General features: G+C 40.4%; 3 protein-coding genes and 1 pseudogene across 4 annotated transcripts; 2 read left to right on the forward strand and 2 right to left on the reverse strand.

Moving 5' to 3' along the window:
• Positions 1–3,383: 3,383 nt before the first annotated feature.
• Positions 3,384–7,254, forward strand: LOC116299615 (polycomb group RING finger protein 3-like). The gene is made up of 8 exons (XM_089028221.1): positions 3,384–3,496; positions 3,840–3,895; positions 3,971–4,039; positions 5,051–5,216; positions 5,398–5,437; positions 5,555–5,653; positions 6,116–6,196; positions 6,856–7,254. Exons 2-8 carry the CDS (start codon positions 3,853–3,855, stop codon positions 6,904–6,906), a joined length of 549 nt encoding a protein of 182 aa, XP_088884347.1. The 5' UTR covers positions 3,384–3,496; positions 3,840–3,852; the 3' UTR covers positions 6,907–7,254.
• A 377-nt stretch (positions 7,255–7,631) lies between these two features.
• LOC116299614 (dCTP deaminase-like) lies at positions 7,632–9,239 on the reverse strand (annotated as a pseudogene).
• Positions 9,240–15,379, forward strand: LOC116299608 (uncharacterized). Of its 2 annotated transcripts, XM_089028223.1 has the most exons (6): positions 9,240–9,574; positions 9,682–9,784; positions 9,988–10,027; positions 10,204–10,311; positions 10,555–10,697; positions 14,937–15,054. In XM_089028223.1, exons 2-5 carry the CDS (start codon positions 9,774–9,776, stop codon positions 10,558–10,560), a joined length of 165 nt encoding a protein of 54 aa, XP_088884349.1. In that variant the 5' UTR covers positions 9,240–9,574; positions 9,682–9,773; the 3' UTR covers positions 10,561–10,697; positions 14,937–15,054. The 2 variants fall into 2 exon arrangements, with proteins under 2 accessions (XP_088884349.1, XP_088884348.1); XM_089028222.1 differs by lacking the exons at positions 9,240–9,574; positions 9,682–9,784; positions 9,988–10,027; positions 10,204–10,311 and adding an exon at positions 15,181–15,379 and having other exon boundaries at positions 10,561–10,697; positions 14,937–15,089.
• A 5,854-nt stretch (positions 15,380–21,233) lies between these two features.
• LOC116299603 (uncharacterized protein K02A2.6) lies at positions 21,234–23,244 on the reverse strand. Its single transcript, XM_031708278.2, is given in 2 exon segments — positions 21,234–23,068; positions 23,071–23,244. Coding segments are annotated over 2 exon segments (1,527 nt in total). The 3' UTR covers positions 21,234–21,715.
• Between the last annotated feature and the right edge of the window lie 1,057 nt (positions 23,245–24,301).

Genomic DNA, 24,301 nt, shown 5'->3' on the forward strand with positions numbered 1-24,301 from the left:
GAGGCAGAAAAAATTTGAAACGCCGTTACTGAAGTACTCACAAACCGAGACCAGCAGAAAGTTTAAGATAGATAAGGATGAAAGTAAGTCTTGAAATGAGTTGTCTGATGATGGTTTAATATTAAACCGAAATATTGCAAATCAACATTGCAATATTGCAACATCTTTGTCAGCTTTTCTTTGGAAATATCCCTTTCTGAAAATGCAGCTATTCGGACTTACTTTCACCCTTTTGAAGTACTCACGTTTGCCCATTATTTCAAATATTTTAAATTCTCTTGAGTATGACTTGCTTTACCTTACACAATACAATATATACAATATCCGTGCAACATCTTCTTTATTGTCATGACTCCATCTTAGGATTTCACACAATAAATGTGGAATATAATATAGATACGTTGAGAGGCTTTCTTTGTGTTCTTTATATCTAGCAGATAATAAAATACAAAAGTGTTCAAAACATATGGTGGTTTATTAAGTTGTTTCACAAGTTATACTTGTAGTGTTTCGCCAACTGGTAGCCGAGTAGTTAATATACTTACTTTTCGTTGTTTTAGAACTAGGTTCACCAGTCAAGAACAGTGTAAATAAACTGAGAAATATCTTTAGGAAGTTCCTACACAGACTAATTGAAGATGCTTGTAGTGCACTTTCAGTGTTATTTATTCTTATACAAAACCAACACAATATCAAACGTTGCCTATAAACCGTGAAGCAGTCACATAACCGTAGAAATCCTATTTGCACAGTACGGAGTTCGGTCGACTGAGTTACTATAGTGATCCAATCAGAGCGCGCGTTGTTTTAAATCCGGATGCTCGGACGCAGCGCCATCACGAAGCAGTATGGCCGGGCTTGCCACGGCACGGTGCTTCATGGCTAATCAGAGCGCGAGCTGTTTTTAACCAGGATTCTTGGACGTAGCGCCATCGCGTTTCAGTATGGCCCGGCTTGCCACTACACAGCGCTTCATAGCCTACATATACCAAATCTTTCAGTCATACAAAACCTACTATGATAGGATATCAAACTACACACTAGTCTCGTTACGAGTCTCACTAGTGGTGTTACCCAAATGCGGCACGGGGACGTAAGTTAAACGAGGGACTGGATCAGCTACCCATTCTTTTGGTTCAGGTTTGACTCGTTCAGTTTTTAAAGACGCCGCCGACGTCCGATGTGGCGGGAGAGAAGACGTGTGTCTTCTTTTAGGTTGTGAATTCCCCTCCCTACTCCTCCTAGTTCTAGATTTATCAGAGTTTCTTCGCGGCCTTTTTCGAGGAAGATTATGATTAGAAGGTCCATTAAGATGCGCACCCCGTGGGGGTAGTAGTAAAGGATTATTTTCAGTGTATGGAATTTCATTATCAGGTCTATTTGGCCCATTCTGTTCATGAGAGGGAGGTGGGTTCCCTGTGTTATTCGGTCCATTTTGCGGTGGTTCAGTGATGGATTCATAGACATGTTCGGATGGTCTTTGCCGCACAGCCCCATTAAGTCGTTGAGGAAGAGTAAAATAACGTTCCTCAGGATTCTGAGTATAAGGTTCTTGCATGGGTATATTTCCAACGTAATTGAATTGCCCAGCACCGTACGGTAAATGCGGGTAATGATCAGGAATAGGCTCTCCCCTCCCTCCTGACCATGGCGGTAACATGTCTTGTGCTCCAGGTATGGGGGGTCGGGGTTGGAGGTCACAAGCTGCCGGTACTGACACACCCGATGAGGCACATGAAGAATAGGGGTTAAAAGGAGCATCCAAGTAGCCCCCAGGCCCTCGTGATGACTGCTCGGACGGAGCAGTCTCTGATACTGTTATTCCCGGCTCTATATTTCTCTTCACTTGATCGCAAAGCGAATTTTGAGACTGTTTTCTCGAACCATTTTCTTCATTTTTCAGCTTAATACTCGACTCCCTTGAACTGGTTATTAAAATTTTCTCTGGTATCGCAAGTGGTATTCTTTCTTTCTTTTTCTTTCCTTTCTTTTTCTTGTTCTCCATTTCCGGTACACAATAGCTATTTCGATACCCCGGTGTATGTTGGTTAATGTTTGGAGGAGCATGACTTAGAGGAAGCGGTGCAGATACACAGGACTGCCTGTCTGACATGGAAGTAGTAACGGAATGTTTATCTGATCCTGGTGGAGAGCCCGGGTAATTGACTGGAGCTCGACCACCATTCTTTACAGTCCTGCCGCCGTTAATAGGAATATCAATAATCAAAGCCGCAGACGATGGCACAGAAACGTTCGATTGGATATCAGAGCCGACAGGTGTGGCAGGGGCGCCGTTAATTTGAGGAATAATCGGGGCTAGAACACCGTTTTCTCTCACGGTGTCTCCATTAATTAACGTAGTTGTCACTTTATCTTGGTGTGATTCTTCTTCCTGATCTAAAACGTACTTCTTTTTCCAAACAAATATCTTCAAAAGGTCGATCCAATATTGTTTGGCTCTCTTGTTTTTAAAGCAATGGAACAGAAATATTATTAACCCAAGTGTGATGTTCGCCACCGCATAGGCACAACTCAGTGCTATGTTCAAGAACCGCGAATGCTGAAATCGAACAAGCTGAAATCCCAGTGCAAAATTAACTAGAATCATTAACAATACTAAGAGACTTCCTTTCTGGTACACGAATATCTCCTCCTTTGGCGGTAAAGCCTCTTCCATGTGTTGGATTAGTTCACATTTTGATGCTATTTGGTCGGGTAAGGTTTCATCTTGTGTTGCAACTGCAGTTTCTTCCCCTGCTTCCGTCTGGAGGACATGCTTTTCGTAGGCAAGGGAATCATAGGTTTTTAGTGCAAGATTGTTGAGGCGTATAAACATGATGATGTCGATTAGGACAACTAGACAAGCTGGGCCAACAAAGGCACCCAGGAATGGGTTGGGCTTAAGCCAACAACTGAAACAGGAAAATATAAACACTTAATAATAGACAGTTCCTTAAGCAGGTTACGCACTGATTGATGAGATGTGACGGGGGTTTGGTGTGACGTGGTCTGATGTGACGTGGTCTGATGTTCCTTGAGCAGATTACGCACCGATTGATGATAAGTGACGTGGATTTGATGTGACGTGGTGTGATGTAATGTGATGTTGTGTAACGTGACGTGATGTTATGTCGTCCGATGTGATGTTAATGGTGTGATTGAATGACCGACATGATGAATTAACTGATACGACGTCACGGACTGTTTGACGCGACGGAATTCAATGATAGATGTGACGTCATTATATGGTTGATATTACGTGTTTCATTGGTGGAATATAACATAAGGAGCATCATTTCTAAAACTTATTGACTTACTATTTATCAACGCTGTATAAATATTGTTTAATGTCATTGGAGCTACTAATCCTGTTTATTAACCCTGTCTTGTTATTTACAGTCTGCAAAAGTTGTATTATTCGACATATAAGCTTAGTGAACAGATGTCCAACATGTAACACAGTAATTCACGAGACTCAACCATTATATAACATTAGGTATGTACTATAGTGTATGTACTTTTTCAAAGGAATATACAATAGTTGTTATATGACCCCCCCGCCCTCCGATCATAAGCCCTCATTGGTCATCTCACTAGTCCACTAACACAAATATCCTTCCAGTTATAAGCAGGTTATGAGCCTACCTAAGGAGATCTCATGTTAATATGCTGTTCAGACACTTAAAAAATAATGAAAATAAGTAACTGTTTTCTCTTCATGGTTCAAACCTCTATTGAGTGAACACCCTCTATGAAGCAGACACCAGGCAAGGTCCTGAAGGTGTCTGCTTAATAGAGGTGAATTCTGTTAGAAAAATTCATAAAAACTGTCATTTTAGGTTAGATAGAACAATGCAAGATATAATAAACAAGGTATTTCCAAGAATTGAGCAAGGTAAAGTATAAGGATTACAGATATTTAGAAGGCTTTCATTTACTCCATCTAAGACATTATGTGCTAATCTTGCAGATGAACAGAAAAGAGAGAGAAAATTTTACAAATCAAAGGGACTTCCGTTTCCACAACCCAGACTTAGAGGTAAAATAAATGCTTGCCCCTTTCATTCATTGGTTACAGTCAAACCAGCTCATGTGTTCCTATCAAGTTTCAAAGATTTATTTTATTATTGGAAGTTTGATTTCCATCTTTCTTTGAAGCTTGCATTAATGAAATGAAAGTTGGAAATTTGAATAATGGGCTCGGAATAAAAGTTTATTTAGTTCTTCACAGATTCGTGCAAAGTTAAAATTATTTCTGTTAATTATTATAACATGCAAGTTTCAAAGCAAGTGTGATCTGTGCGATACAGATTATATTGGCTACACAACACGGCATTTACATCAACGCATGGAAGAACATAAATCTGAGCTATCAGCAATTGGACGCCACATGATAATTGAACAAAGTCTTATAAACCGGACATAAAACAATCTTTTAAGATCCTCAAAAGATGTAAAGGAAAATTTGACTGTTTAATTTACAAGATGCTTTTCATCTGTGACCGCCCTCCAACACTTAACACACAATCTGACTCAATTAGAACAAAAGTCTTTGTTTGACTTTGTTAATTTGTGAATTCGTGACAATACCCATTGTTTGTTAAACATTTAAATAGTGAGATGAAACTTTGGTTATTAAACCTTGATAATGGAGTCAAGATGACTCCGAAACATCGGATTTTAGCGTTAATTTTCATTATAAGTAAGTTTCAAAGCAGGATGAAATTCAAACTTCCAATAAATCTTTGAACCTTTATAGCAATGCATGAGCTGGTTTGACTGTAAACATATTCAATTATTATTCATGTTGTTCCAAACAAATATGTACTTGCTTTTTTTCAAATTCCCAATGGGTGGGGAGGGTGTAAGGAAGGTTTACCCATGGATTGAAATTGGGAGGGTCTGTGTAGGGTATGTTGCATAGTTCCAGAAAATATCTGTACATCCCCCACAGAGGGGAAGGGGCTAAGGAAGATACCTCCACGAAGGAGGACATTTGCATTTATTTCTCATTTGTAAATATTATTAATTCTTGTGTTTTTTTGATTAGTTTCTTCGCCGAGTATTATGAAAGAACGAAAGCCGAAGGTTAAGCGAGTTAAAACACCATCAGTACCAATAGTAAAGCCCGTCAAACCCTCACGTAACAAGATGACAGTTGTCAGACGTATACATCATTCTCAGGATCAGATATCAATACGACTAGAGCATATCAGGTAAGAAGAGTATATAAAATACGGTGGAACCTGCCCAGTTGCTATAGTCCAGGCTTTAGTGCTAATTTATATCTCTATTATGAAGCCATCATCTATTGAGCAGCCATTTGTCATAGTCTCAAAGGGTTTTTTTTATTATATCATTCAAATTCATTTGATGTAGTATTGTAATATCTTTCAGCAAACCACAAGAACCAGAAGAACCATCCAATGGAGTTGAGGTAAGAATGAATTACATTATATGCATAAAACATTAATGAAAAGTTTCCAGTAAATTAAGGGAGTTTTGCTGAATAATTTCACTTGTTAATTTTATCTTTTTCATTTGCATCTTACAGCCCTTACCCAAGAAGTTTATTCGTTGTTCAACTCATGTCACAATAGGATTATTACAGAGATTTATTGCCACAAAATTAAACCTGGAATCAGAAAGTATGGTAAGAATGGCATTGTGAATAAACTATGTGTTAGTGCTACAGATCTGCTAATAAGACTGCTTTGTTTTCCTCACATTTTTAGTTGGTTTGTAGAATCTACACTTCATACAAACCACTTCTCACAATAGTCCCCTTCACAGACTTGATGCCATCTTGAAAGTTAGCCATGCCTTTGCATCAAAGTGAGACGAAAAGTGAGATCGCAGTGATAGAGATGTGAATAATAGTCCAAGTTTTTAAAAATATGTCTCAATCATTGCATGCTCACCGTCCCTCTCATGTTGATGCAAAGGTACAGCTACCTTTCAAGATGGTGCAGGGCCGACCTGTGAAGGAAACTAACGTGAGCATCACCTTTGAGCATATATATAGAGGGCGCTATATAAAACATACAAGCCATTAATTGCCATAAGAATGGAATATATCTTCTTATGTTCAATATCTCATTCATTAATCCTTCAGATAGGAATATCACACAATGAAACAGAGATGGACAAGGATTTCACCTTGAAATACATCAGTGATAACTTACTAGAGGAAAGGGTAAGCACACCGCTGATCTCACTAACTAACAGATTGAATTGGAATTTAGCTTGTTAGATTTTGAGGAAGGAACTTAAAACAAACTCTATTCACATTTGATACCAAGTTGGGAAATCGAACCAAAGACCCTTGATTCCATACATATTATGGCAAGCTAATTGTAGCCAAAATCAATGCCATTAAATTTATTCAAATCAATCCTAATTTATTCAATTTAGTATCTATGTACTTGCAAATTAAATCTCACAAATGGTGGCTGTCCCATACCCCTCACTCTATTCCGCTGCGATAGAATGTATTTTAGGATTAAATTGGATTACGTGAACATTGAATTGAATTTACTTTTAGATTGATTTGAACAAAGTGAAATGTATTTTGGATTGAATTGAATGTATGTTAGAGATTGAATTTGCATGTATATAAACATTGAATTGAATAAATTACGATTGAATTGAATAAATAAGTGTATTCCGTATTCCGTGTAGTGGTATCTAAGAACCTTTACAAAATCTTAGATAAAAACCCAGAACATATTAGAACACGATTGGTACTGAACAAGAACTACAATTTGGATGTCATTTTAAAAACAAACTGTATAGACTAAACAGGGTTAAGAGTAATAATCATTGGGATAATCTCTGTGCCTTTTGTATTGTTAGGATCGTCTGTTCCCGTTAATGCTTCAATACAAGGCAATGGACCTGAAATGAGCTAACTAGAAATGACCGCTGTTTGACGGTAGCGTTGTTTTAGTTTTACATTTCTTCGAGACACGGATAGGCTGCCCTACTCGTTTTGCATCACTCAGTTGGAATTATTTATTCTCTTTATTTGGCCAGCTGTGCACTAATAAAACAGGTTTGGGATTGTTGATTGCTGGTTATAGGAATCGGCAATAACGTCGAAAAGTCGGACACGAGGACCTACAAATACAGCTTGTAAATGAACAATAAGCAAAAAAGACACTAGCAAATACTGCTTTGTTACTTTTTACTGTTTCATCTCCTAGCAAACAATTGGTATACACAATAATTAAAGGATAATTATTATTGATGAAATTATTATATGATAAATTATCTAGATAGCAGAGATTGAAAATAACAAAGCGTTGCTCCTAGCATAACTCTTGCTGTGACATTCCAAGCGGTCACACGCAGACTGTACTCCGACATCTTACATTAGTTATTCATGAGAATCATATTTAGCGTTCTTTATCTACAAGAAAACGTTTTGAAGAAAGACAATATTCTTGAATATATTTTGGCAATATATACGTATTACTAATAACTTCTCAGTGCTACTATTATCAGTGAAACGAAAGTGCTTGCATTCGATCAAGGAAATTGGCTAAAATAAATAGACTATTGTTGTATATGTATATTAGAACGATTCATTGGGTTCTGACAAGGTTACTATGGTTCTGACTAACTGCAGTATTCCACAGTAGTCAGACTAAAATCACTTTAGTATACTAAAAAATTTCAGTCAACCGGTTGGATAAGCTTCTTTACACTGATTAACAGAGATATTTACGAGGATTAGACGTCTGTCTTGTCTTGCATGCAGTCTGGACACGTCCTAAAGTCCCTTTGATCAATTTCTTTCTTCTCTTTATAGTCTATGATATCCCATACTTTGCTCGTTGAAGAATAGTTTCTCAATCTTGTTTGTAGACGGTTAAATTGTGTTTCCACTCATAAAAGTTGGCCTCGGACTCCGGCGGATTATCCTCGTTGTCGAAAGCTTTTTTTGAAAGATAGAGTGTTTTTACTTCAACATAGCGCAACATTGGCAAGCATTCGCTACATGGTATTTTGTTGACAAATGCAGTCGCGCCGTCAATATTTCCTCTGTTTCTGCGCATCAAGGCATTCTGTTCAGCGTGAATTACGTGTGGGTACTTATCACGCCCTCCGACTGCAGACTTTCCTTGACGGGGATGGTTACCGTACAGTGCCTTGGCAGGGAAGCCATTCCAGCCGATTGCGACAATCTCTTCGTCAATGATGATGACACAGCCAACGCCTCTGTTTGGGTCGTCTGTTCGGTTGGACAGCATTTGAGCAAGGCGTGACAAGTGGTTGACAACCTTTTGAGTCACAGCCGGTTCTGGGGTGGTCTTGCTTCCTCGTACTTTAAAATTCATCTCTTTCTCTCCTGTTTCCAGGATTCCCTTATCAAACCATTCGAAAAAAAATTTCATATCATCGTCTACCTGTTTTTTGATTTCTGTATCGGAGTATTCATCTCAACCAATCTTAGCTACGATTTCTTCCTTCCATTGCTCGTCCCATTCCACCTTTGATGCGACGCTTTCGTCTTCGGCTAAATTCCTTGTGCCATATAGATTTTTTTCTTTCGCCGATTTGAGTTCTCTTAAATCACCCTCGGTGATGTTTGGAATATAGACTTCTCTGCTTACTGGGCTTACTTTAAATAATGCATCAACACTATTGTTTTCTTCTTGCTCATCTTTCTCAGGCTTCAAAGGCAGGTAGAACACTTTCTTGACGGCTGCTTGAACAAGCATCTTTACGCAGTGAGCGCACGGCTGTCTTGACAAATAAACGTAGCAACCTTCGACTTGATCTGGGTACTTGAGTAGCGCTCTGATCACACCATGTACGATACCACCATCATTACTTCTGCTACAATCAACAGAAAGAACTCGATCGTTTGGTTGAACGAACACTGCGCCCACAACTCTTTCTTTATCCGTTATCGTCATGGCCCATGGAGATTGTTCCATCCACAAGGCCATCAACATGTACAAATCTTCTTTCTTGATCTGCGGTTTTCGGTTGCCATAAGATAGGTCTGTTTTTGTTGGTTGTTTGTTGGTTGAAGGTTGTTCGGTCGCCATTTTCAGTCTACAGCTTCGCTGAATCAACTCCAGACGGTCTTTGTCCTTATATGTACTTGTTATTCGATCGAATAATGCACTAGTCAGTTGTTTCCACCACCACCCCCCGCGGTATGTGGGGATTTTGTCGGGCAATATAGGGAGAATTACCGTAGCTTTGAGCAAATTCCGTTCTCTACCCCCCGGGGGATTTTTTGGAAATACCAATCGCCTTCCCCGTACCTCACGTGGAAATTGAAGTTGGGAGTCTAGAACCGAGTTTCTGCTTTCAAGATGGCGGACATGGATGACCACCACGAAGTCCACGAGGTAATGATATATTTGCATGTTTTTTGTTATTTAAATGTACTTTTCTTCATACTGATTGGATATTTCGTATTAGATTCTTAACTTCCAATTAAATGCGCTGTTTTTTATTGGTTTTTCCAGAATCTGCTAAGATTTTGGAAAAACTTTTTCGCCAAATGTGCCGTTTAAGAGGCTGAAGATTATGCAGAAAAGTTCGCTCGTGAAAGGTCTGTATGAAAGCTTATTTTAACCCAATATTCATTGTATTTTATAAGAATTAAACTTTCTTTTATAATAATACTCAATAATGTGTCGTATGATATATTTCTTTTAGAATGCAAAAAGAGATGGTTCGTGATTTGAACAGAGAAATTCTCAAAGAAATCGGTATTTCTACAGTAGGCGACTCAGTTGCGATTTTAAAGTATGCAAAAGAGGTATGTACACATAGAATATAATTTAAGAGCGTAAAGATAGAAAATTTTCTATTTATTGTCTCATGGTTCCAGTCAAATTTGGAAATATTATCAATTATTTATTTATTGTTAATAGATATATCAATATTATAGCAACAACAAATAATAATGAAGATGATAATTTATGAACATAAGCTTAATTAACATTCTTTCCCAAACTTCAGATATCTTTCATCTGTTGACTTTGCTGAAGAAAGTAAAAAGGTATGATTGCAAAGGCAAAAAATATCAAGGTGATAATTAATTTTTGGGACAAGTTTTGTTGTAATCATGCTACCACATGTACAGTATAGCACCATCATAGCCACATGGATGTGATATCATATAATTTTGCATTGCTAAACACTTTTTAAAATCATGAAATATTTATTTTTGAAAAGGTAGAAAACATAAACTCTTCAGTCAAAAGCATTTCTCTGTCAAAAACCAAGCAAGCAACTCTAGTTGTTGGGAAGTGTGGTGTTTTAAAAGTTGGACCTGAACTTGAAGTAAGTTCCCAGTCTAGAAATATAAATGTATCTGTTGTTGTTGTTGTTGCTGCTGCTGTGGTGCTTATTTTGTTTTCCTTTTTTTTTTGTTTTTAACAAATCCAGTCACTGCAAACTGCCATCTCAAAAAAAACAGTGATGCAGCATGAATGGATCAAACTGAAAGCATCTGATGACTCTTTATGAAAAATATATCTTGGATAGCTAGATTACTTTGTTAATTCCCATTAATTTTTGTTCCAGGTATAGATATTGAAGATCTCTCACAGAAAGTACTGTTGCCAGTGCAGGAAGTAAAATGGCACCTTGACCACTATGGGAATATCATAGAAAAGCGTAAGGCAAAGACTGCAGCAAAGAAATCAAGTCAAAGGAATGACTGTTTGGTATTTTTTACCATAGTTTGCAAGAGCAGCAGTAAGGCGGACTCGCGGCCACCCCCCGGAATTACATGGGTATTCCCCGCGCTCACGTACGTGCGTCGGCCGCGGGTATTACCCGTTATAAGAGTGTATTTTTTCCCCTTTTTTCGGCAACCATTTTCGGCTACCTTTTTCCATCCCGCACGGGTATTCCTCGTAGGCACATTTTTGTACAATCGTATTTTTTTGTGCACCCACTGAGCCAGAAAGGGCCCCCAGGAATGTGCGTGGTCCAAAACACCTCCCCATTTGCGAAGAGCACTGTCTTGGGGCTGCGAAACAAGGCTCTTGTACTTTCCCCGCCGTAGCAAGACACCGCTACCTTTGCATGCACAAGAAAAGGTTGGGCAAAATAAACATAACGATTCGTTATGCTTCTACTATCTACGCCGCGGCAGTTGCGCCAAAGTTGCCACGTAGCCCGGTATGCGAATTCCTTGCAAAGTCTTTTGCGCTCGGTAGAGGCCTTCCAAGATCTCCAAAAGTATTTGCGTTGTCCTTTGTTTTCCTAGCATGTAGCTGGCTATGCCTAGAGCTATGTAGAGATACATGTCTATATACCTATGGACCCACGGAATACCCCTATGGATCCATAGGTACCTAGCTATGTTCGAACCGTATTCGTAGATATATATGGCAACACCCAAGATACTATCCGAGGAGGAAATCGCAGGATTGTTGGAAGATCGACGAAATGGCGTAGGGCTGCAGAAGGTAGCCAAAAAGTACGGCATAGGTATACCAAAGATACGCAGGATAGAGCGAGAGAACGGCGTGGAGGTAGCGATTCCCGAGAAACCACCTACTACGGATTTGCAGAAACATTTCCTAGAAGTGCAGGATTCCTTTGCTATAGTCTTGGACGATCTCCAAAAAGCTAGAGAAGAACTCCGAGACGCAAAGGAGGAATTGCTAGCCAAAATGGAACAAAAAGAGGAACCCGAAGATTCGTTCGAGAAAATAGACGTGGAAGAAATAGAGGGCGAAGTAGAGGAAGTATCCACGAAAATAGACTGGCAAATAGCCGGCAATGTACTATTTGCAGTCGCAGGCATAGCTGCCATTGTTTGGGCGCGCATGCAACCACCCAAAGTTGTCTACTACAGACATCCAGCGGAGGATACGAAACCGCAGAGAAATTCTAGGATTCCGGAGATGGAGTAGAGGCGAACGCCCTTTGCAGGCCTAGGATTCCGGAGTAGAGACGTGCACCAGTCTGTCTTTCTTCTTTGCCTTGGTAGTCTTTTCCCTACCTATTTTGCAGTATAGCGGTGGTGGAGACGTCCAGTCTATTTTCTGCTCCTCCAGAAAGTGTCCCCAGACCGGAGTGGTTGCATGTTCTGCCGTGCAGCCCTCCAAAACGCACTCCGAGCATTTTTCGGAAAGGAATAGGATTGTCCTTTCTTTTTTTTCTGTACGTGGTTTTGGCGTATCTCCAGCATTGGTACTCTCCTTCCTGCAAATGTAGCGCCTGCACGCATTCTTTGTTTGGTGGCGCCGACACTTCCAGTAGTCTTTCTGGATTTTTGGGAGGGTCTATTTTCATAGCCAACTCGTAGTACGTATCCAAACCGGGGCCTTCGGGTACGAAGACAGTTGCTACGTTGTTTTTCCACTCCACCAATATTTCTTCTCCGGGTATGGCAGTGCGTATGTTGCCGTTGGCTTCGAACTTTCCAGCCGCGCACGCTTCCAATAGGGCTTCCGTGGCCCATGCTACAGAAGTTTCTCTATCCCTTCGCAATACTACGCGGTGCCCTCTTGCCAACCAGTTGGCATCCAAGTCTCTGGGGATCGCATATCCAAGTATCTTGTAGTCTCCTGCAGGTATTTGCTCCATCCTATGCACTTTGGCCCTAGGCGTCTCTGGGCCAAACGGGCTTTCCTCTCCAAAGAACAATCTACGCAGATTGTCTGTCCTTCTGGACATTCTATCCAATGTTTTCCTGTACTTCTCCAACTCTTTTTCTATGGCTTTCCTGTCTTCTTCCTTTTGCCGCAGGATGGACTGCCTTTGTTCCGACAGTTCTGCGTGGTATCTTTTCGTAGCTTCTACCCACTCGTCTCCTTCCAAATCGTCCCGTATGTTTTCCAATCGCTGCTGCCGTTTTCTTTTGGACAGAAAGGATATCCTGCGGTCCGTAGGTACTTCTAGTATTCCAAAGGGACTCTTTTCCACGCCTATCTTTTGTGCCTTCTTGGTGCGCCAAACCCACTCCACGTGCTCCGTAGTTGGGAGAAAGTCTGCGATTGTAGGAGGATCTTTGTGCACGCGGGTGGGCTTGTTAGACTCTACCAACACCGTGGGGGAATCTTTGGTGTAGCAACGAAGTGGAGCTATCTCCACTGGGTCCAATCCACGCACGTCTATGCGGAATATGGGGCATTTGCGCAGACCGAACTCTGCTATGGTCCAAAGTACGCACTGTTCCCATCTTTCGTTGCCCCGTACACGTATGCCGGCTATCCTACCTGTCTCCGCATGGCAGTACCAAGCTAGAAAGATTTCTTTCGTTTCCTCGCAGCAAATACACAAACATCTATCCAAGTGTTTCGCGAGAGCCAACCACATGTTTTTGGGTGGTTGTACTACGAATATGTCTGCTAGTGGCTATATAGTCTCCGAAATGGCATTGGTGTGTTCTTTGGAGAAGTCTTTGCCGTAGATGGATATTTCCACTCTACTGCATCCTCTCGCCTGCACATCTGGGTGCAGGAATGTTCTACGCAGGTGGTCGTTGGGACAATCCACGTACTCTGCCAACTTTGCTCCTACTGGATTCTGCACTTCTCCGGCTTCGAAGTTCGATACTATTTTGTTGTATATTTTCGTGCGTTTGCCGTCTTCCATCCAAGTACAAACGTGGCTACCTACTTGATGCGTATTGTCCAAAATAGTCCCTTTGCGTCCACCCAGTTCTCCTTGCATTTCGTAGCCCAGCTGTCGCAATCTGCGCACCAAAGCTTTTCTATCCAAAGTACCGGAGAAATCCTGTGTGTAGTCCACGGAGTAGATACCATATCCGTGCGCATCTAGCAAAGTAGCAAACTTGGGTATCTTTTCCTCCACGGTTTCTATGGACAATTCCGAGGTGTCTACTTTGGCTACGAAAACCGCTGCGGGTTCTCCGTGCAAACTGGACCACTTGGCTGCCATGTGGGAGACGCGATCTACTATTTTTCCTTGCCTGCAGCTGTGTACTATTTGGACATGTAGGAACGTACCAAAGGCTTCCTGGGTCGCAGTGGATATTTTGGAGACCAGCGTTTTTGCGTTTCTGCATATGCGTCCATACATGTCGTTCTCTGCGACAAACCCGTATACAAACACATCGTCTACAAACGGTGGTAGCCCGGACAGTGGCTGCAGGCTGGTAGTACCTTCGTTTCCGCGCAAATAGTCGCACTTGGATATGTCTGGTAGTAGATTTCCATCGTATGCGTTGTCCAACAGCAAATGTGCTAGCACCCTATTCTTCGCACGTATACCCATCTCCTGCAATGTTGCCGAAATACTCTTTTGCTCTTCCATGTATATATAGGGCGTCGAAGGTTTTTGGCTACTAGTAGAAGCATAACGAATCGTTACCCTTAGCCCACCAACCTTTTCTTGTGTTTCTCCATGCAAAGGTAGCGGTCACAGCCCTTGCTATCCCACGGACATTCCTGGGGGCCCTTTCTGGCTCAGTGGGTGCACAAAAAAATACGATTGTACAAAAATGTGCCTACGAGGAATACCCGTGCGGGATGGAAAAAGGTAGCCGAAAATGGTTGCCGAAAAAAGGGAAAAAAATACACTCTTATAACGCGTTGTCGTACGAGTTGTCACAATTTCACAGGGATCCTTCCTGCGTAGATGGGAAATCAGACCACACTTTGTGAAGCTCTTGCTACATCTTGGACAAATAAGCTTACCACTCATCGTATACTTAACGATATTTTGTCCTCCATTAGGGGTAATATTTTAACTTAGTAATGTGGGGCACCAGTAAAACCCGTAGAGAGCTTTTCGAATCGAATTACGCAGGTAATACCCAGAACGACCTTACGGGTAATACCCGCGGCCGACGCACGTACGTGAGCTCGGGGAATACCCATGTAATTCCGGGGGGTGGCCGCGAGTCCGCCTTACTGCTGCTGCAAGTCATAGTTAAAAAGCATGTTTTTTTTAGCATTTCTTGACATTATTTTTGTAATTTTTAGATAACAATATTGGTATGAGCTGTATTGTATGTAAAGGTATGGCATCTGTATGTTGTTCAGCTGACCCTGAACAATGTACAGATGCTTATTGCCTAGGATGTCTTGATTTGAAATACCCCCCACCCATGGAATGGGTTTGTCCAATGTGCCAAGGTAAGCTGAAACTGTTAATTAATTTGGTAAAGCTATCACTAGATCTTAGAATATACTTAAATGCCTTGAATTAATCTATTATTAAATTCAGAGGATGCAGATGTATACTGTGTATGCTCTCAAGGAGAATATGGCCTTATGGTTGGATGCGATGGTCCTAAGTGTGTGGCACAATGGTTCCATCTTCAGTGTGTTGGATTGACAGAGGAACCCAAGACAGAGCAATGGTTTTGTCCATTGTGCTCTCAAGTCTAATGTTTGATGAAATTAAAGTTGATATTCCAAACTAATGTCAAGTTCTTTTATTTTCTCTCTCCCCCTCTTTTCTCAACTTCTGAAAGAATGAGTGATAGCAAATCAATAACCATAAGTAATCATTATCGTGACCTCTGAGGGTAGGGGATTTGCATTTTATTTCTGCCCTGGGTGCTGGAGGATTTGTCTTAGATTGCCATGCATCATTTGCTAATTCCCCCACCATGTCCCGGGGGTGGGGGTGGTGGAAACAACTGACTAGTGCATAATATTAATAAGAATAATAACGATTTATTGATGCATATCTACAGAGTAGCTCTACATCTTCAACAAAGAAAATAATAAATTGAACATATAGTGAGGTAGTCAAATAGAAAAAACCTAGGTAAAGCTAAAATATATTAAATAAAGGAATATATACTATATTCAATATATACAAAACACATATATTAATAGAATATATTAACAGAATATATTATATATACATATGTACACATACACCTAATTGAAAAAACGTAGTCTGGTACGAGGTCATATCATTGAAGCTAAGACCGAAAAGGATTTTGGGTATTCCGAAATGTGTATTATATTTGCATATAGACATGTAAAAATGCATAGTAGAGCAAAGTCGGTCGACCTAGATTAACAACATGCCAAAGCCATGATGCATAGAATGTGCACAGGAAGGGAAAACTGCAATACGCATGAAATTAGCATAATTGTTTGTCTTCACATGCTACTCTTCGGTCTTAGCTTAATTATATATAATATTTAGGTTATAATTATATATATATATATATATATATATAAAATATATATTTACATATACTTTTATTTTCACTTTTTATTTATTTATTTATTTATTTTCTTTTATCTACAGTGGAACCCCGCTCTAAGGCACCCGCTTAATAAGGACACCTCTCTATTAAGGACAGGTTTCAAAGTCCCAACGAAAGCTCCATACATTTTCTGTTAAATTAACCCGCTTTATAAGGACACCCGTTAATAAGTACAAAGGACACATTTCTAGGACCTGAATGACAGTTTCCATACAAAATCAACCCCGCATTAAGGACACTTGAAATTTGAAGACGTCTTTACTGTATTTGTTTATTGATATAATGAGCTTAATACGGATTATATTGTCAGTTTTTTCATATCAACGGACCACACACTGATCATTGCGGTATAGTTTCCTATTACAGCATAATGAAATAGACAAAGCTCGCAATACCATTGCATTGTTATTTTCCAGAACTCACTCAAAATGAAATTGTACAATGCAGTGCAGTAAATGCGAATGTAGTTCTTGTATAGTAATGCACTTTTTGTTCCAGTTTAGGCTGTTATATCGACCATTGTAGTTCAAGGTTTACAGTACAGTAAAAATGAACGGTCAAAAATGTGTTTTCAGCTGTTTTTTTTGACACCTCGGTTAATAGGGACACCCCGTTAATAAGGACAGTTTTCTCCGTCCCAACGGTGTCCTTATTAACGGGGTTCCACTGTATTTATATATATATATATATATATCCTTTATTTTGTTTTTTACATATCGTTTTTGACTTTACTCGTGTATTTCTTAATGCAGTTCCCTATTGTAAATCACTATTGTGACATAGGTTTACTGTCGAAAGAAAGAAATATAAATAAATAAATAAAAAGATTTGATGATATAACCTTTTTTTGAACCCGACAACGTTTTTTTCAATTAGATGTATACATAGATATACATATACATACATCTACAGACAAGCATGAAAACATATATTACCATAATAAATATATCAATATACATCCACGAACACATACGTATACTAAGACATAAGCAAGTACATACACTTAAAGCACTCATTAATAATTCATAAGCTTATGATCCAATTGGAGCCACCATACACGTCACGTGCATGAACCTTTATACCCGATAAAGTCCTCTTCATTAGTATTCAAGTGATTTTATATAACGACATGTGTCTTTATATAAAGACACGTGATCTTTATATAAAGACCACTCGAATACTATGAGGATGACTTCATCAAGGATTCATATAGAGATTAAACAATATAGGCCCTAAAATAGAGCCTTGTGGAACGCCGAAACGAACGGCAAGGGTATTAGATTGCTTGTCATGTATTTGAACAACCAGCTTTCTGCCACTAAAATAGCTGAGGATCCAACTCAGAGCACCATGAGAGAAACCAATTATTGTATGAAGCCGCTGTATGATAGTAGAGCATTCCATGGTATCAAAAGCCTTGGAGAAGTCAGCATAGGCGATTAGAGTTATCTCTCCCTTTCTCACTGCTTTTTATGATACAGTATCATCCTTGATCCGTAAAAAGATGGTGATTGTTGAGTGACCTTTCCGATAGCAAGAAACTGTGCTCTGTAGTACATCATGCTGTTCTATATATTCCAGTAGTTGGGAAAGAACAAGTCTTTCAAATATCTTGGATAGAGCCGGTAGCACTGAGATGGGGCGGAAGTCATCGCCATCCTTAGGGTTGTCATTCTTTGGAATTGGAGATACACGTGCAATTTTCCAGGCCTCAGGAAAAGAGTTTTTTCTGTATATATTCATTAAGGATATGAGTTAGCGGAGAGGCGATTATATCTGCAATTAGTTTGATATACTTTACAGGTATTTGGTCTGGTCCAGTTGAGCTATCAGATCTCATTGACTTCAGCTGATGTAATACTTCTTTGTAGGTAACTTTGCGCATATGAAACAGTGAGTTGGAGCTAGGTTTGGTACTGCAGTGAGTCTATCATCTCTTGCAGGCGTTGAGGAGATGTTGAAGTGGTTCAAAGAAGACGCTGCGTGGTAGTACTAAAATGTTCGTTCAGTATATCAGGATTAACATTTATTGGTTTGGATTTGGATGAAGAATACGATGTATGGTGTTCCACAGTTCCTTAGGCTTTTTGGAAGACAAAGCCTTTTGATAAAAGGATCTTTTCAACTTTTTTATCTTGGTTCTTATGCTGTTTCTGATGTCTCGGAATGCTTGCTATACGGCATCTAATTGGGTTTTGTGCGCTAGGTGTCTCAATTTATTTATTTCGATCTGGAGTTTGCGTATGTCTTCAGAATTGAGCAAAGGGTGCTGGTGGTCTGGTGATCTTCATTCTCCGCAGCGGGGCATGTTTATCTAAACATGATTTAAATAACAAGTTAAAGTCCATTTTATCATCTATATCATCTGTGCTATAGACCAGGTTGAAGGGCAATGTGGAGAAGTCATCAACGAATGCCTTTTCGTCAAACAATTTCTCATCACGAATCATCTTATAACGTGGTTGAAAACGAGGCACTCGTATGTTTACACAGGCATAAGGAGCATCGTGGTCGCTTACTGTTGGACATGGGAGGACAGCGACTTGTGACTTACATGAGTAGGAATCTGAACCAACTGATGTAGGTTAAAAGATTCAAGCATGTCAGTATATTGCTTGACCATAGGCTGTTCCGGTTTCAGTAAATCAATATTGAGATCACCAGTAATCATCAGGAGACCATCCGAATTGATGCTTAATTGACTAAGTAGATTTTCAGTTTTATTGAGCCAGGTCTGATAGTCTTGGATGCACTTAGAACGGTACATGACTCCTAGGAACAGTTTGCAGTATTTATTACGACCACTGATCTCAAGCCAAATTTGTTCCAGTTCAGGTTCTATGATTTCGATGTTGGTTCTTCTTTTAAATGGGAGCGATTCTTTTATATAAACACCAACACCACCACCACGGAGATTATCACGGATGCGATACAGGATTGAATATCCGGGTACTGTTACGTAATTTATGAGGTCCGGGTTGTTCTTGAGCCAGGTTTCACTCATCGCCACAACATCGAGCGGGTACTCTTTGATAGTTGCCAGCAATTCATCAAATGTAGATAACATGCTCTGCGTGTTCAATTGTAGAACCTTCAGTTGATTCAGCCTGCTTCTTAATTCTTCAAGCTGATCCACTTCATTTTCTGGAAAGCCTTGCACAGAGAGGATGTTATCCTCTGTTAGAGAATCTGAGAAAAAATCGTCTGGTTCACATCGATAGAAGGGCAACTCAGTAAGTAGGCACTGAGTACATATCCATACCATAGGCTTGCAGACCCGGACGTTCGTTAAATCAACGGAGATATCAATGCATTTTGCATGGTACAGGTCGAAGCATTTGGTACACAGGAAACGCTTGTGGTTGGTCGTTTACTGCAGTTACGACATGGAGTGGATTTAGTTTCTTTCTTGGGGTTTGAACTCTTGTTTGACTGATCAGGCCCGTGATTTGTTGAAATGTCGCCGCCTCGTAATAATAGCTGACGTGAGGCACACGAATTAGGATAGTATAGACAGCGAGAGTTCGTACGTTTGGGTTTCCTGTGGAAAAAAGTCCTGCGATATAACCGCCAACCGGTTAGCTCAGTTGGTAAGAGCGTCGGTCTGTTGTGCGGAAGGTCGTGGTTCTAGCCTTATTTCCTCTCAAAATAACTGAGGAGAAGGTGCTGTCTTTGTAATTATATCTGCAAATGGTTAGACCTTCAAGTCTTCTCGGACAAGGACTTAAAACCGTAGGCCCCGTCTGTCTTCACTATATAAAACTGTATAAGGCGGACGTAAAAATCCACTGAAGATGCTGGTGACGACCATCTTCAGTGCCCGTGCTAACCGGCTGCCTTATCAATTGGGTCGCAAGGCCTGTTAGGCATCAAGCCGTCCACCCAGGAGTGGTAAACGCATTAGATAAAAAGGCTTCTTTGGGGACAACAGCAGGCCATCTCCAAGAGATGCAAGAGAAGTAAGTTTTCCTGTTCCAGAAATAAGCACGTTGCAGCGATATTACTGGATATATTACCGACGAGAAGGGCTGTGAATTCGAAGATTCGATGGAGAGCGAATAATTCGCTTGACTACTTCGATATTCGTAACCATTGTTTAAAGGTGTTGGTGGATAAAAGATCCATTTTTCCTTAGTCTTGTAATTTATGCAAAACTGCCTTGCAACTCTTGGGTCGCGAGGAGAGCCAAAACGTAGAATATACCAATTTTCCTCATTCTGTATCTGAAATGCCACTTTACCAGCAACAAAAAGTTGATTGACGGTTGTTTCTTGGTATTTTGGATTGTGAAGAACATCCAGACGGTTATGATAAAAGAGACAAAATGCCAAAAAATGACAGAGCCAAAAAACGCGTGTTCCTTGAAGTATGCATGATTATATCCATCATTTTACCATATAATATTATGAATAATATTACTCATTTTACCTTAGACTGACGTGGCATCATGTGACTTGCTCATCCCACGTGGGGATTTTCTTTCAATTGCGGCGTAATTTCCAAGACATGTTTCAATGACTGATGTTGACTGTTTGCACCTGTTATGAAATGCTTCCCATAATCCTCATCGGTCCCGTCTTTGTGGCTAACTATACTGATGTATTTGTATAATGTATTTTGGATTGAATTGAATGTATGTTAGAGATTGAATTTGCATGTATATAAACATTGAATTGAATAAATTACGATTGAATTGAATAAATAAGTGTATTCCGTATTCCGTGTAGTGGTATCTAAGAACCTTTACAAAATCTTAGATAAAAACTCAGAACATATTAGAACACGATTGGTACTGAACAAGAACTACAATTTGGATGTCATTTTAAAAACAAACTGTATAGACTAAACAGGGTTAAGAGTAATGATCAGTGGGATAATCTCCGTGCCTTTTGTATTGTTAGGATCGCCTGTTCCCGTTAATGCTTCAATACAAGGCAATGGACCTGAAATGAGCTAACTAGAAATGACTGCTGTTTAACGGTGTTGCTGTTTTAGTTTTACATTTCTTCGAGACACGGATAGACTGGCCTATTCGTTTTACATGACTCAGTTTTGAATTATTTATTCTCTTTATTTGGCCAGCTGTGCACTGGTACGACAGGTTTGTGTAATATTTGTCTTTTATTATCTAAAGCTCTTTGACAAAAGTGAAAATAAGTCTTGAAGTAAGTCCCTAACAGTCCAAAACGGAGATTTTTACAAAATGGCTCTCAAAGTCTGAGGGGTGACCTCACATATACTTCAGGGGCCACAGGGAGCCCAAATAACTAAATAACACTTAATACGGAGTTTTAGGTTTACGTTCACGACAAACGTGAAACGTCAGTTGATCAGTGAAAAATTCTTTCAAATAAATGAAAAGGAATCGCAAAAAATCCAAGTAGTAGAAAAACAAAAGAATATGTGTGTGTGATAAGAAAGTTTGCAAGAGGTAAAGTAAAATGCAAGAAAACGATGAAAACATGGTCACGTTTGCCGTTTGCGAGAAGAAAAAAAGTCAATCTTAAACTCTCTATTACAACATCTCCCCCCTCAACACTGTTTAATTAGTCTTTGGGGCTTCTTTACAGGTCGCCCTGATCGTGTTGCCATCGGCAAATGATGTACTGGTGATTTTGGTTTTTCTGAGATCCCTTCTGAGATGGGTGGCGGTAACACTGAGTGCGTTTTCTCGTCATGTGTCTTTGTGGGAGGGTCTTTAGGTCGAGGACTCGTAAAGGTTGTTTTGAACTGAGGGATCATGTGTTGATCATTTGGAACTGCAATGATTTGCCTTCTATCCCTCCTGTAAGTGTGTCCTTGCACATCTCGTACCACATAGGATCTCGGCAAAACTTCTGCTTTACGCCATTCTTTCGCCTGGTTTGGACGAATCCGTACTTTTTCCCCAGCTTGCAGAGGTGGTAGGTCTCGACTGCGTTTGTCATAGTTAGCCTTTGAAACATCCTGGCGCTGCTTAAGTGCTTTCTGAACATGGCCAGGTTCTACAGCTCGTGGTACTAAGAGACGCCTGTGAGTTGGTAGTGTTGTGTGAGTTCGTCGACTCATCAGGAGCTGAGCAGGTGGGACCCCTATATCGTCAAAAGGGGTGTTTCTGTACTTGAGGAGTCCTTCAAACGGGTCCTTTTTATCTGCTTCAGCTTTCTTCAAAATCCTTTTCGCAGTCTGCACAGCTCGCTCTGCAGCTCCATTTGAATGTGGATACTCTGGTGAACTAGTCGTGTGTCGGAATCCCCATTCCTCTGCAAACCGTTTGAATTCATGAGTACTGTTAAACAGGTTTCCGGTGTTGCTGTATTGTGACCCATTGTCACTGACTACTTCAGCTGGGATTCCGAAACGTGCAAAGATTTTCTTTAAGTTGTTAATTACACAAGTTGCAGTAATCTGACGTAACGATTTTATTTCAAAACACTTTGAATAAAAGTCAGTGACTAGCAGATACGAGTAGCCACCATACTTGACTATATCAGTTCCAACTACTTGCCAGGGCAATCCAGGAATGTCGTGTGGATGCAATGACTCCCTCTGCTGCTGATTGCGGAATGCATTGCAGATAGCACATGAGTTAACTTTATCTTTGATGTGGGCTGTCATTGACGGCCAGAAGACATAGTCTTTAGCAAAACTGAGGCTTTTTGTCACCCTCAGGTGAGCTCCATGGATGTCTTCCAGTACTTCACCTCCCAGTGCTCTTGGAACAACCATTCGGTCTGACTTAAACAGCAGTCCGTCTTCTACACTCAACTCCTCCTTGTAGCCCCAGTATTCCCTGGCTAGTTCATCCACCTGCTCTTTCTCTGTCGGCCATCCATTTAGAACATATTACATCACAACTCTTGTGGTCTCATCCTGGCTTGATACATCCTTGGACCTCTGTACTGTGTGCTGTTTTCCAATCCAGTATCCTCAATCAGGTGTACACCAATGACATCTTCATGTTCACTGATTTTTGGCTGTGTGTCAAGTAAAGGGGCTCTACTCAGGCAGTCAGAGAGCGCTTGTTGCTTTCTAGGGACATAGCCCACGTCGAGGTCGTACTTGGTCAGTTTCAACAGCATCCTTTGTAGTCTTGGAGGCGATTCATTCAGTGTTTTCTAGAAAATAGCCTCTAGTGGCTTATGATCTGTTTCCACGATAACTCGCCGTCCATAAACGTATGTGTGAAATTTTATTTCTAATTTCTATAGATATTGCTAAGAGCTCTCGCTCTATGTTGGCATATCTCCTCTCGCAAGGAGATAAATTAAGTCTTTGAACTAAACGCAACTGTTTTGCCATCTTGCATGATCACAGTACCAAGTCCTGTGCTACTTGCGTCTACATTTAACACGGTTTCCTTTTGATTGTCAAAGTATGCAAGTGCAGGTGCGCTAGATTTAAGTTGGTCGAGTGCCTCTTGTTGTGGTTTTTTCCAGACAAATGCTACATCTTTCTGAGTCAGTTGGGCGATGGGTTCTTGGAGATCAACCTTGTGCTCAATAAACTTGTCTAGGTAATTGATTGTTTCTAAGAACCGCAGAATGCTTGCTTTATCTGTGGGGTGTGGCATGTCAGCAATAGCTCTTATCTTCTCGGGATCAGGTTTCAATCCATCTGATGAGAATACATGCCCAACATAGTTGACTTCTGGAACTCGAAGTTTCGTTTTCTGAGGGTTGAACTTTAGTCCTATTTCCTTGCTCCTTTCCAGAACAGCTGTCAACTTCTCATCCATATCTCTGTTGTCCTTACCGTGAATCAGGAAGCCATCTTTTATAATTTCCACTGTGACTCCACTGAAGAGTCTTTCCATCTACCTCTGATAAATTTCTGGAGCTGAATGTATCCCAAAAGGGAGTATTGTAAATCGGTATCTTTCCCAAGGAGTGCTAAAAGTCAAGTTAGAGCTCTCATCGTAAACGGGAAGCTGCCAATATCCACTGCATGCATCAAGAGTCGTGAAGCTTGTTGCAGCAGGCAGTCGGTTGGCTACTTCTTCTACCGTCACCATTGGGTAGTGGGGTCGTTTCAGGGCCTTGTTCAGGTCCCTTGGGTCAATGCAAATTCTTACACTGTTCTTTGATGGTGGTGAGTTCCTATCTTTTCCTTTTCTTTTGTCCATCACCAGCATTGATG

The sequence above is a fragment of the Actinia tenebrosa genome, unplaced genomic scaffold, assembly GCF_029948245.1.
Source record: "Actinia tenebrosa isolate PJP-AT-01 unplaced genomic scaffold, QUT_ActTen_1.0 PGA_scaffold12__29_contigs__length_12842862, whole genome shotgun sequence".
Classification (NCBI taxonomy): Eukaryota; Metazoa; Cnidaria; class Anthozoa; order Actiniaria; family Actiniidae; genus Actinia; species Actinia tenebrosa.